This window comes from Apodemus sylvaticus, chromosome 5, assembly GCF_947179515.1.
Source record: "Apodemus sylvaticus chromosome 5, mApoSyl1.1, whole genome shotgun sequence".
Lineage (NCBI taxonomy): Eukaryota > Metazoa > Chordata > Mammalia > Rodentia > Muridae > Apodemus > Apodemus sylvaticus.
In genome coordinates this window covers 123,230,532-123,245,138 of record NC_067476.1, presented here as the reverse complement: position 1 = coordinate 123,245,138, position 14,607 = coordinate 123,230,532, and the positions used below count along the sequence as shown (strand labels likewise).

Here is a 14,607-nt window from a genome sequence, read left to right as displayed (position 1 = left end):
TATTTATGTGTATGTGTATGTGCATGAGCATATGCATGTTTATGTATGTATATATTCACCCTATTTCAGAATTCACACACACACACACACACACACACACACACACATATACACAGTCACACACATTCTCCCACTCTTCAGGTTTATGGTTGAAATAACATTGGAAAAGTGCCTTGAACAAAGTGGTTATTGTGGTTATTTCACAGATATTTTTGAACGCGCATTGAACGAATAAAATCTAGTACAAAAAGTCATTTTGTAGAATGTATTTGTGACTGGCAGTAATACTGTTCCTTTTCTCTCCAGAAGGCGTTATACTACTTTCTAAAGGCAGCCAAAGCTGGGAGTGCAAATGCCATGGCATTTATAGGAAAGGTACATGCTTCTACTTCATCAGCACTTGTTATTTCTTTAAAAGTTAAGAAATGTGGGGACTGGGGAGATGTCTCAATTTATAAAGTGCCTGCTGTCAACCATGAGGACTTGGACTCAGATCTCCAGAAAAACCTATCTTTTTATTCAGGGACTGTAACCCCAGGTAAAGACAGGCAGATCTTCAGAGCTCATTGGCCAGGGAGTCTAGCTGAATCAGTGAGTCCTAGATTTAATAAGAGATCTTGCCTATAAATATAAGGTAGACAGACCAGTGAGATCGCTCAGCAAGTGAGAGATTTGCTAGGAAATACTGGTGAACTGAATTTAATCATCAGAAACCACATGATGGTGGAAGGAAAGAACCAATTCAATAGGACTGTCCTGCTGTGTCATGTTTGCTGGCAATATTCTCCAAACACCCATGGACGCACACACACATACAGAGAGAGAGACACACACACACAGAGACACAGACACACACACACACACACACACCCTCTCTAAGGATTGATTGGTATAGCTAAATACAGGGTAAGGTGTGACCACCTTTAAAGAATTCATTTATGACAGCAGCTAAAGAGGCACTTATTAGCTGTAGGCAATGGCTGGGACTCTTGAGTTAAAAGGAAGCCTATTAGAACATCAGCCTTTATCTGAGGCGCTTTCACAAAACCTTGTAATACACCTGGTCTGGACTCCTCTGCAGAGAATAGCGATGAGTCCATGAGCTTCCCTTAGGCCCAACAGTAACAGCCTAGCTGTCATCAGAGAATGGTACAAGTCCTGGCCCAGTCAGGTGTCTTTCCTCTACCCCTGGAATGAGAAACCATTCTACCCCAACCAAAATCAAAATCAGCCCGGATGGCCCATTTAATGGGATATTCTCTCCCATTAAAGAGACCACTCCCTCCACTCCCCAGGACTCCCTAGGCTCCCCACAGCCAATTTGCATTAGTTACCATGGGAATGCATACCCTGCTTCCAGAAATGTCACATACTTTAATTTAGATTGGAGGAACAGGAGAAAACGCAAATAGAGTCCATTTCTTTGTTCTGGGGAAATCTCTCTCTCTCTCTCTCTCTCTCTCTCTCTCTCTCTCTCTCTCTCTCTCTCTCTCTGTGTGTGTGTGTGTGTGTGTGTGTGTGTGTGTGTGTGTGTGTGTGTGTGTAGGTGACAGTTCCTTCTGCTTTCTTTCTTGAAGTAAAACTAAAATAACATTTACTGCTTTAAAATAGAAAATTCAGTGGTAGTTATTAGACTCCCAATACAGTAACACTCATTAGTGCTACTTAGTTTTAAAACATTTGCCTGACTCTTAAGCGATTTTGCTATTTACATCCTCTTTTTCCTCTGTAGATGTATTTAGAGGGGAACACTGCTGCACCGCAAAATAATGCCACTGCCTTCAAATACTTCTCCATGGCGGCCAGCAAGGTATACCCTCGCAACCCCCCACACACACACCCCCCACCCCCCACCCCCCCACCCCCCACCCCCACCCCCCCCCACCCCCCCACCCCGGCAGTAGCCATGTAAAATAAGTGGCTTCTATTTCAAGCAGACCCAAGAACCGATGATGCCCAAGAATTGACTTCAAAGTCCTAAGCCCTTAGGAGATGTATGTTAAGTGAGGGAGCATTCCAAGGGGAGGGGGAGGGGAAGGGTTTTATTGTTGATGTGAGGGAGAGTACAGCTAGAGGAATCTATCTGCAAGAGCCCAGAGCAGGAGAGAAAGCAGGAACTTAAACATGGCCATGAGAGGAGGAGGGTGGGGGGGAGTGAGAGAGAAGGATCAAGGAGAGCAAAGAGAAAGCCAAGAAAGGAAGACAAAAGAAGGCCAAGAGGGAGCGTGGAAGAAATTGTAGGATCTTATGGGAAGGAGAATCTGGGAAGGGAAGCCCATGAGCAGGAGAAGATTAGGGCAGGGGTCCCAGTGAGAAGAGCTGAGAAAAGCCAAGCATGGACTCTGCAACGGATATTTTCGAAGCTTCGAGAGCCTGAAGGCCAGAGTGTGTTTCGATACGCTAAGCAGGCCCTGCAGTTGCTCGTTTGTCCAGAATCTCTTATGGACTTCACAATAACCCTGGAAAGAACTTTTGTGTCTGAGGGAGATATATCATCATCAATAAAGCACTGAGCTTGAGTGTGGAGGGAGATGGCCTGTCTCCCCATCTTTTTCGTCAATGAAGGGGACAGTGACTGGTGCCACCCCTGCTGGAACCAACAGGAATCTAGACAGAAGAACAGCTTCCCTCTGCCCTGATCGGCAGATGAAGCCATGACTTGGGAAGAGGAAATAAAGTGGTAGGGGCAGAGAGGACACTTTAATCACTAACTTCAATACGTTTAAGACAAATACAGGCAGTCGCCTTCCAGCTTTCCAGCACAGTTTATCTACAGGCTGGAGCCCCAGCAGCCCAGACATAAGGTTGTCAGGGCAGAACCCAAGGAAAGGAGAACATAACCTCGGCTTGAGAGTCAGTCCTACAGCTTATCCCCTCCGTGGCCAAGGACGAGTTATGTAACTTTTAATGCCCCACTTTCCCTATCAGTAAGCTGGGAATATAAGATTTCCTTGATGCTGTAATATTATAAAATGCTAAAGCCCTGCCTGGCATCTAATAGTTGCTGGGTATCAACTGTTGTCTTTTGTAGTTTGTATGCACAGCCAAGGCAGAATGGCTTCCAGCTACGAGGAAATACAGAAAGTGTGACAGTTGTATAGCATGTTCCATATGCAGGCATTCAACTAACTATGGATCCAAAAACTATAATTGGATACATACAGACATTTTCTTGCCTTTTCTTATTCTCCAAACTATATAATGACCATTTACATCACCTTGAGATTGTATCTGTTATATTATGTAGAAGATGATTCAAATATAGGGAATATGCATAGGTTATATGCAATGCTATGTGATCATGGGTGAGAGGGTCATAATGTAAGGAGTTTGGTATTTTTGGAGGTCCTAAAGCCTGCTCCCCCTACCCCACACCTAGGAATTGGGGACATGCTTGCTATATCTTCTGCTGCTGAAATCTTTGCCTTGCTGGGCATGATCAAACACAGCTTTAGTCCTAGAACTCAGGAAGCAGAGGAAGGCAGATCACTATGAGCTTGAGCTATACAGGGCTACCTGACAAGACCCTGTCTCAAAGGAAAAATAAAAACAAACTAAGCAAAACCCAACAAGAAAATATCTCTGCTATAGGCTCAATAAAGCTGCTATTTATCAAGTCAAACAGAATACTATGTTTTCAACACAAGAAATGACCTCATCTGTACTGGCTTATTTTGTGTAGACTTGACACAAGCTAGTCATCAGAGAGAAAGAAGCCTCAGTTGAGGAAATGCCTCCATGGGATATAGCTCTAAAGCTCCCCTCAATTAATGATCAGTGGAAGAGGCCCAGCCCATTGTGGGTGGTGCCATCTCTGGGCTGGTGGTCCTGGGTTCTATAAGAAAGCAGGCTGAGCAAACCAGTGGAAGCAAGCCAGTAAGCAGCCCTCTCCATGGCCTCTGCATCAGCTCCTGCCTTCAGGTTCCTGCCCTGTTTAAGTTCCTGTCCTGACTTCATTCCGTGAGCATCAGTGTGGAGACATAAGCCAAATAAACCCTTTTCTCCCCAACTTGCTTTTTGGTCACGGTATTTCATCGCAACAATAGAACTCCAGGCTAAGACACCATCTAACACCTATTAGCCTAGTCTTAGAAAATGCCCTGGTTAACTCTCTGGTACCTACAGTAGGAAGCATTTTTTTTTCTGCCATATGATTTTATTCTGTAAACTGACAACCAAGATACATTTCGATCAAGAAATATTTCAATTGTTCTTCGTTTTCACAAGCTGTGCACTACTTTAGGAGCCTATTTAGAAAGGAGAAGCAGCCCGTGGCTAATGCTCTTGTGGTTAAATTACTGCGAGGCTAGTCCTGGGCACTTCTTGCTTGTAATTTGTATGGAATTGTTGTTCAGAGAGACAGTTATATGGAATACCACTAGATTAGGCAGACAAGGGTGGGATTGGGGGGGACAAAAAGAAGGAACAGAGGACAATCTCTTGTAATCTGGCAACTAATACTGATTTGTTATCCCGAAAGAATAACGCCAGATAGCTAGGTGTGTAAATTAACTCTGCTCCCAGGTACTTGAGAATTTTGAGTAGCAGTGACCTAGGCTAGTTATAGTTTTAACCTTAACTTTTCTTCTTTTTAAAGGAAGTCTAAAACTGCATTGAAAATAACGCCCAGTGGTGTTGGGCTAGCACAGCCACATGCTCCATGGCCCTTGCCTGACAGCTTGTTAGATTTCTCATACGCATTTTTGTTTTGCAACTTAAAAATGAAATGCTGTCCTTAGGCTTGAGCTACAGCTGAGTCAGTAGATTGCTAGCCCACTTGCCTGCTGTGCACAAAACGTGGCTTTACTTTTTAGCACTGCATAAAGCAGATGGATCCTAGCACTCCATAGGTGGAGGCAGGGAGACCAGGAGTTACATATCAAGTTCAAGGCTTACCTGGGCTGTGTGTGTGTGTGTGTGTGTGTGTGTGTGTGTGTGTGTGTGTGGTGTTATGTTTGCTTTAAAATTTGATTAGAGCCAGTACATAAAAAAAGAGTTTAAAAATTCTTTTGTTGGCTCACATAGAACACATCAGGCCCAACTATCTCCATACAATTATCTCCCTCCCTCTCTCCCTTCCTTCCTCCCTTCCTCTTTCCCTCCCTCCCTTCCTCTCTTATTCCTTCCCTTCCTCCCTCTCCCTCTCTTCTTCCCTCCCTCTCCCTCCCTCTCCCTCCTTCCCTCCCTTTCTCCTTCCCTCCCTCCCTCTCTTCTTCCTTCCTTTCCTTCCTCCCTCCCTCTCTCCCTTCCTCCTTCCCTCCCTACCTTCCTCCCTCCTTCTCTCCCTTCCTCCTTCTCTCCCTTCCTCCTTCTCTTCCTTCCTCCCTCCCTCCTTCTCTCCCTTCCTCCTTCTCTCCCTCCCTCCTTCTCTCCCTCCCTCCCTCCCTTCCTTCCTTCTTCCCTTCCTTCCTTTCTTCCTTCCTTCCTTCCTTCCTTTCTTCCTTTAAGCCTTGTTCTAAGTCCTTCTCTTTCTGAGCAGGGCTCAATCATATTTCCTACCACAGGATGTTTTCCCACATCCTTTTGCTCACAAAATCCTTCCCTTTCTTTGAATTAGCACCCTACCCTCTACTCTGAGGTTCTAGAACCTTTTACCCTGTGGCTTCTTTTCTCCTGTCTGATCTCCATGTCCTCTCAACTTGAGGAGGACCAGGTCCTATGTTGCTACAGTTCATTCAACATCTAATAAATGACCATGCACTCCTACATTCATGTCATTTAACTAGTCAAGAACATGAAGCCCTCGCATGGAAGCTGGATAGTGGGAAGTTAGCTATACATATGTTTTTGTTCTTCCCAGAAAGTGTTTTTTAAAAAACAGCAAATGTCTCATCAAACCATGAACAGTCAGATCCTTTTAAAGTTCATGCTTCTCTCAAACCTTGCTACCATGTTAGCACGTGACCCTTCTGAGGTAGGAAAAAAGTAATGTTGACTTTTCCTTGAAAATGGCAAGAGGTGACTACACAGAACTGCTGTTCTATGTGATAATAACTGCAGCAGAGAAGCTAACCTGCTGCTGCTGTTCCTAGCAAGGTAGACGCCTCTGGTTGGCCTCACTCTCCTCTCCTCTATCACTGGTGTAATTGACTTGCCCCAGATAGGACTCAATGACAGATCAAAGTACGATGCTACCCAAATCCAGCTTGTCAAATCAGAGAGTTTATTAAGCAAGGATTACTTAGAACTGTGGTTCTCAACCTAACAACTCAATCCTTTAAGACAGTGCCTCATGATGTGGTACCCAACCATAAAATTATTTTCAGTGACTACTTGATAACTATAAATTTTCTACCATTATGAATCATAATATAAATATCCGATATGCAGGATGGTCTTGAGTGACCCCTGTGAAAGGGTTATTCATGACCCACAAGTAGAAAACACTGTCTTAGAGGAACATGGGTGACCCCAAAGCAACCACACCACTGGAATGCCTCAGTGCAGCACAGACAGTGGCTTCATAATAGTCTCATACTCTTCAGGCTTCAGTGAGTCCACAAACCAACAAGATGGTATGCTACCGAGGCCGGATTCCATACACTGGGGAGGAGGGTGTAAACGGAGGATCTGGAATCTCAAGCAGAGAGTCTGGTGACATCACTAGGCCAGATTATGAGGATCTCTTGCTAGAAGCCTCAGCCATTCGAATGATGATAATCAAAGGATGACATCTGGTGACTTCTTGCATCACCAGCACAGAGCATGGAGATGCCAGAGTGGTCAATCCCTGTCTTAAGATTCTAAATATGTGCTCCAGGCTTAATACCATTGAGTTATCCAGTGAAAGAAGGAACGTAGTTTTCTCTGGCTGTTATAATTCGCTCCCTTCCTTTTTCCTCTCCTTCCCTCCCCTTTTATTTTTTCAACATTTAAATGATGCCTCCTAGATAACAGACATATTAGATTTGGCCACATCCACTGCTGTAGGTCTTATTTCCAGAGTAGAGTAGCCATTTATTGCTAGAAATCACAGGTAGATGTAAGAGTAGAGGAAAGAAAGGACCCAGGAGTACTGTGGTTACAGAATGTTTGTGTAGTTCACAACCTCAGCACTAAGGCCCAGCACAAAACAAACAGCGAGGCCATTTGTGTCACTTGTTTAATATTAATGGAATATCCCAAGGATTTTTATAAGGCCTTTGAAATGGACAGACTCAAAGCTGGGATTCTTGAGCTGGTGTTTGAAATATGCCTTCCCTGCTCCTGTGCTCTTTCCTGGTCACGGGGCATGATCTGGCAGCATCCACAAGAACTAAATTTAGACTGTTAGGAGACACTGGAGAACCTTCTATCAAAATTTAGCTTCCTGAGGAAACTCTGTAAGTCTATAAAACAGATTGACCGACAGATCTGCTGAACAAAAGCCAAGTAGCCGTGGCTCCTTACACAGCCACCAGAGGGCAAAAGACATGAGGGGAGTTAAGAAAAAAAGAACTCTGGTTGGAAAGTCACCAGGGGTGTGTGTGTGTGTGTGTGTCTATATATCTATGTATGTATGTATGTATGTATGTATGTATGTATGTATGTGTCGTGTGCACATGCACTTGTGCACACACATAAAGATCAGAGAACAATTTTCAGAAATCTATGGATTCCATATGTTCCAGGGTTGGAACTCAGGTTGTTCTACTTGCACACCAAACAGTTTTACCCAATGATCCATCTGGTCTGTGAAGAAGTCATTTTAAGGCTCATTCTTCATCCCAGACTAAGACACTAAATACTGATATACCAGATCGTGCGCTAGTTAAGCATTGCTCTCCCCTTACTGAAAGCACCCCATGTTTAAAGTGTTGAGTATAGATGAGAAAAAGAAATGGTAGTTTATCATCAAGTAGTTATTGGTAATGTTATGAGCTGTTGAATTTAAATATATATATACTGCATAACTTAACAAACATAATATATACAAATAATAATGAGTTAGTAACTGTTAACAGTGCTTGCACTGAAATCCAATGTCCCAAATTGTTATTTGGCCACTGATGTCAACTCCTTTAGCCAAATTAGGTAACAATTGTCTGACTAGACCTTCCTGTTCTAGAAAACACATCCATCTTTTGAGTCTTGGCTTAATATCAATAGCATAATACTTTGATTCTCCCAAGTTTCTAGCATGAACTAAGCAGTCGAGTAGCCCCTTTTATCTGCCCACCACATTCTCAGCTGATTTTACTCCAGGATTTACTACATTTAGCATGACTAAGAAATTAGACCCACCTAGGTGGGCATAGTGCTGCTAGTTTATAATCCCAGCAGTTGGGAGACTGAGGAAGGATGTTTGTAGGTTTGAGTACAGCAGTGGTAGTTGATGAGACCTCTAAAACAAACAAACAAACAAACAAACAAAAACAAGTATAAAAGGAGGAGGGGAGGGAGGGGAAAGAAAGGTGAGCCAGTTTTTTGATGTGGCTCAGGTCCCAGGAGTCTATAGCTCTAAGGCACAGGTGCCTCTCACAAAGCAAACACTAAATGCTGAGAGAGAGACTGAATTAACCATCTGACTCCCATTTCCTTCTTTTCTTTTCTAGTCAGAGGGCATTATAAAGATGTGAAAGGGTACGAAATAGACCAGAATACTTTGCCGTCTGCCTGATTGCTGACCTTGACCATTCCTTTCTGGGTACATTTGAAATATTTGAAGGTTTTGCAGTAACTTTCCTTATCACTGACTTTCTAAATTCTTCTAGGGCAATGCAATTGGCCTCCATGGACTCGGTCTTCTTTACTTCCATGGAAAAGGTGTTCCTGTGGTACGTTCAATAAGCTTGCCAGCATCTGTGGGGTTAAGATTAATGGTCATGCATTAACGTATAGGAATTAGTTTTTATTGCTTAACTAGTCCAACTAGTACATCTGACAGAGAATTAAGTGATTCAATAAAATCTTTGCCAAAGAGAGACCAACAAACCTGTGACAAGAATTGCAACTGCAGTCTCAGTTTGACCCTGAGACTCACAGGGTCAAACTAGCTTTGGAAACAGTTGCCTCCTGAGAATTTTATTGGTAGAGAAATTTATCTTCTTTTCTTACTATGTCTTTTGAGTGACCTTCCCCATCTAACAAAACCAACTATTAATACAGGCAAATACAATTTATAACTGAATACAATAATTATTTCTTTAGAGAATTAATATAATAATGAAAATGTTATATTTCCAGTGCTATTTTAACTAGCCTATAGGACATTGACTGTACTCTTAAGCTGGAAAATGGTTGTTACCATGGAGTTATGTATATAGCTTTGAGTAACACAGTGTAATTATCTTGCAGAATTACGGTGAAGCACTTAAATACTTCCAGAAAGCTGCAGAGAAGGGGTGGCCCAACGCGCAGTTCCAGCTAGGCTTCATGTACTACTGTAGGTACCGCAAATATGGCTGCCTTATTTAGAATGATGTATGCATTAGTAAGCTGTCTCCTCTTAGAACAGACATAAAAGGTTGGTCTGAGTAGCTTGAAAGAACATTATGGCATCAGTATAAAGAGAGCTTTAAAGAAACCTGAAGATGCGGACACTGGTTGAGCCAAAGGGCAAGGCAATAGAACTAGGATGCCCACCTTTGACAAGCTGAGCCTTGAGGTTCTGGTGATAGCCAGCATACACATCCAGAAATACTTTCAAGAGAGGACAAAACTGAGGAGAAAGATTTGAAACAAACACATAGGTATAAATTAAAAGTAGTTGAACTTGTAAAGGAAAAAGAATGTATGGGGGGTGGGAAAGAGATGTAGCTATACTCAAATCTGATGATCTGCTTTTGGCATCTTCACAGGATAAGCTAAAGAAGAGTGACCATAAAGGAAAAAAATTAGCTTGGAAGGGGAGGAGGGGTTGAGAAAGACCCAAAAGAGCAGAAAAGAAAAACTTTTCAGATAGAGTAAATGAATAAGACTGTACACAGAAGTAATGAACAGAGTAAATGAATAAGACTGTGCATTTTTCTGATAACGAAGCACAAAGTCTGATGATAGCAGTAGTAGTAGAGGAGGAGAGTTGGGGGAAGGGCAGAGGGAAGAGGAAAAACAAGTGAAAGAGGGGAAAGGGAGAATCAAGAAGGAAAGGGGAAATGAGGGGAGGAAGGAGAAATGATTCTGTCTCCTCATTGTTTGGTCAATATAGAGAGTCTTCATGATATTGCTGTATTTATTGGAATGGGTTAAGGTGGGAATGCAAAGTGAGAGTCCAGAGTCAAAATGCTATTTCCAAATGTATCCCTGTAAGAGGAAGAAGGAGCCGAGGGGAACAAAACCCAAGAAGGGATTGCTATTAAAATGATAAGAGACATGATTATATTCAGAACAGACCGAAGGGGGTTCTGGGGAAGGTCAGTGGCGTTAGAATCCGATTGATCCTGGGTGGGTAGAGGCTGCATGGTCCGAATAGACAAGTGGGATTTCCCATCCTGTAGCACTGGAAGGGGAGTGAAAGATGAGGTACATAAAATTGGGGTAAGATGGTGAGGAAGGAGGTAACAGAGGAAAGACTAGGTAGGGTTGTCCTCAACTATTTCACCAGCAAAAATATTGCCTTCTTAGAGCAATAGCGGGGTCATTAGGGTAAGGGGCCTCAGTCAGTGATGAACATTTGCAATAATTCCTTTCGGGGTTGAAAAGAGGGAGTGTGGTCAGAACAAATCACAGAGATCTGATGGCGCCCTCACCAAGTCCTTCATACCAGAGGGGGAGCCAGGGCAGCAGCCAACTCTATCAAGCAAGTCACATCCAGTCAAGAAGTCTGCTGATGTGTTCCACTGTGGTCCAACCAGAGGGCCTGTCTTGTTCTATGTCTGTGTTTGACCTCTCCTAATTCACACCCAAGTCCTCAATTTAGGATCTGTCCAATTCCTTAATCATGCTATGACTACAGAAGAGTAATAGGAATGCCTTTGCATGTTCAAGCTCATTGTTTTCTTCCAATATATGAATGCCCCCACAGCTTACAGCTGAGCAGACGGAGTCATATCAAGGCCCCACATCCAAAACTACACAGTCAAGCTGGAATTCAGTTTCGAGAATCTGCCTCCAGTCTTTTCGCTCTTTTTAATATTTTTTTAAATTTTATTTATTTACTTATCTATTTAGACACAGGGCCTCACTATGTCGTCCGATCTGGCCTTGGACTGACCACTCTCTTTCTGTCGTCTCCAGAGAGCTATGATTGCAGGGCTGGGCCACTATGCCAGGCTAAGCTACTGCTCTTGTTCAATTCCTGTGTGGCACTGCTGTTAAAAGCCATGAGACTTTCGAGCTGGAAGGGAATATAAGTCCAATCCAGGGAAAGCCCCCTCCTTTTCACAAGTGAAGTCCCTAGATGTGAATGACTCAGGTCTGACTGTAGCAAGAGGGCTGAGCCAAGAATCTCTCCTGCTAGGAATCCACTGCCTCTGTCCAGCACCGAATGCTGCTCCTTATTCCAATCCTGAGTTGGCCCTGGATTTGCCTCTCTGTGTTTGTGGATGGTTAGGTTGTGTGTGTGTGTGTGTGTGTGTGTGCGTGTGCGCGTGTGCGTGTGTTCATGAATGCACACATGCTCGGGTGTAACAATAATAGTAAGATCTCAAAGTAGCTCCTGTGGTCATACATAACCTCATCTCTCCCATGTCCATGAACCCAAACAGCCCTTTTTTCTTAATTTCCTGAATGGCTAAAGATTCTAGAGGAACTCAGCTACTTGTCCCCAGAATAGTGACTCTGAAGCAGTTTGTCTCATACTTTGGTGGCCTTTTCCCACCCTGTTCAGACTAGTGGGTATCACTATGACCATTATATCCATAAAGCGTTATTTAAAACAAACAAACAAAAAAAACCATGAGTGGCTCAAAAGAATTTTAATTTTCAGCTGGTTCTGGAGTATGGAAGGATTATAAGCTTGCCTTCAAATATTTTTACTTGGCATCTCAGAGTGGGCAGCCTCTCGCCATCTATTATCTAGCCGAGATGTACGCGACTGGCACCGGAGTGCTGAGATCATGCAGAACGGCCGTGGAGGTAAACAGCTCTTCTTGCTCTTCCATTGGTCACAGAGCCATTGGTGCCTTTGTTTTGTAGCTTTTTATGTCTGTTAGCAGTGAGAACCACCAGATAACAGGAGGAAAAACAGTAGCGTAACTTAAATTGGAGAAGAGAAGGGTAGAAATGACCCCACCTCTCTTGAGTTTGCTTCTGAATTCAGTCAAGAATCTCTGTTTCAGTCTTCAGTGAAATCGCTGGAGCAATCTAGCTCTCCTGGTGAGAATGGGAGTCGCTACTTGGGAGACAAAGGCTGGATTTAGGTTAGAAAAAAACATAGCCCACTCTTTCCCAGAAAACAGGGTTCTTAGATTTTTGATGATTTGGATGACAATTGAGAAAATGGATTGGTTCTTTTGGCCTGAGCCAGTAGTTTACTTTTCAAAAGAATGTTTTTAGGACCTTAATGCCCTTCATTGATTTATTAAATACATCCGCTGCACCAGTATAAATACCTCTGAGTTGCAATCTGGTCCCTCTGAAACTCGTTTCAAAATCTGCCAGCTAATAATCTATCTTTAGATTTGTTCCTTTGCCAGCTTCCTAATGAATTATGTATGGCTAACCTCTGCTGGTTACATAAGGGCTATTCAGCTAAGTTGACATTTGTCCCCATGGAGCTCCGCACACCTCCCTCCCCATTATGTCACCTACACCCTCCAACACTGACTTCCCTTCCTCCTTTACGCATCTACAGCCTTCCTTGTCCATGCCAAGCAACAGTGCCTTTAAAATGACAGGATCGACAAGGAATCCCTCCAATTTGATAGTCTTATCCTGTCGAGCGGCCTCCAAGCCAGGAAAATTTATCACATAAATTAAAAGGATCCCAGGAATGATTTGCTAAAAACAAAACTATCCCAAGAATCTGTGTGCCTATAAATGTTTTAATTCTTCACCCTGAATAACTTTCAAAAGTTAGGAAGTTTTAGAAAAGAAAAAGGTTCTTGCCTGCTTGGCCCACAGCAGCTGAAGACTAGGTCCGCAGGTTTGTGGGACGATGCTAACTAGCCCATGTGATTTCTCTTCCCATCTTCAGCTTTACAAAGGTGTCTGTGAACTAGGCCACTGGGCTGAGAAATTCCTGACAGCCTACTTTGCCTATAAGGACGGGGACGTAGACTCATCTCTTATTCAGTATGCCCTGCTTGCCGAAATGGGATATGAAGTGGCTCAAAGCAATTCAGCATTCATTTTGGAATCTAGTAAGATAAGATCTTTGCACTTCCCCAACCCTACATATTCAGATATGCATACCCCATCCTCATTGAAGCCTTTTTAATGGAATGCCCCCCCCCCTTTTCTTTTTCTTTTAGAAAAAGCTAAAATTCTGGGCAAAGAGAAGATGTATCCAATGGCACTTCTGCTATGGAACCGAGCTGCCATTCAAGGTATAAAACAGATCAAAACAGACATGTAGCTGGGCCCTGCCCATGTCTATCCATCTGGTTTGCTTCAGTTGTGTTGTTGGGAACGGAGGCAGAGAGGTCAAGGGGTCAAGCAGCGGGCACTTCAAATTATACTGCTGTTAGAGCTCAATTCTGAGAATTTGTTTTCTTCATTATTCTCAAAAATCCCTTAGTTTAGCAAGCCCTAAGAATCTCTCCGTCTCCATGGTACCAGAACTGTTGTTTGAAACATGATAGTCTAACTCGAGAAAACAGTTTCCCTGGCCCAGCTTTAGTCATTCATTTGCTGGGTTGTTTACTGAGCTAATCTGTGACCTCTGTATGAGAATGCAGGCAAAATTAATTTTGCACTGACGACGTTCCACTTCTAAAACGAGCCACTGATGGTGTCCACACACTTCCACCTTTTTTAAATTAATTTTTTTATTAGATATTTTCTTTATTTACATTTCAAATGTTATCCTCTTTCCTGGTTTCCCCTTCGAAAACCTCCTATTCCATTCCCCTCTCCCCCTGCTCACCAACCCACCCACTCCTGCTTCCTGGTCCTGGCATTCCCCTACACTGGGGCATCGAGCCTTCATAGGACCAAGGGCCTCTCCTCTCATTAATGTTCGACAAGGCCATCCTCTGCTACATATGTGGCTGGAGCCCTGGGTCCCTCCATGTGTATTGTTTGGTTGGTGGTTTAGTCCCTGGGAGCTCTGGGGGTACTGGTTGGTTCATACTTCAAATCTTTAACCATCAATGTGTTGGGATTTTTTTTAAAAAGGGAGCATAAATAAGCAGCAAAGACCCTCTCTAGGCACTCTCAAGGCCTCTCTACTCATTGGTCTCACATGTGGTAAGGAATGTAAACTGTCTTTGCCTGGAACAGCATTGGCAGGTGGCATTTGAATCACCATGTCCCTTCCAATTTTCCCCCTAAAATTATAGTATTAAAATCGGAGAGATGTTACACAGCTGTCTCGGCTGGCATTTGGATGTGCAAAGGACTCTTGCAATAAGAGAGCAATTTTATTTCCAATTAGGTTTCTTGAAATCATCTCCTGTTAAGGCTGAATCATCCCTTTTAACAGGAATAGGATAAAAAATGATTCTCAGCTGATGCTAATACGCGGCAGAGGGGGGAAAACACCACCATGGTGCCTTTGCAGCCCCAGCTGAGCTGGTAATATAGCAT

At 43.2% G+C, this 14,607-nt stretch overlaps 1 protein-coding gene across 1 annotated transcript in view; it reads left to right on the top strand.

Moving 5' to 3' along the window:
- Positions 1–14,607, top strand: part of Sel1l2 (SEL1L2 adaptor subunit of ERAD E3 ligase) — a 107,098-nt gene that overhangs the window by 82,993 nt on the left and 9,498 nt on the right. Inside the window, exons 10-16 of the mRNA XM_052183752.1 lie at positions 307–375; positions 1,733–1,810; positions 8,694–8,756; positions 9,277–9,364; positions 11,846–11,994; positions 13,055–13,220; positions 13,332–13,406. Of these exons, the coding sequence (XP_052039712.1) occupies positions 307–375; positions 1,733–1,810; positions 8,694–8,756; positions 9,277–9,364; positions 11,846–11,994; positions 13,055–13,220; positions 13,332–13,406 (688 nt within the window). The remainder of the gene's footprint in view (positions 1–306; positions 376–1,732; positions 1,811–8,693; positions 8,757–9,276; positions 9,365–11,845; positions 11,995–13,054; positions 13,221–13,331; positions 13,407–14,607) is intronic.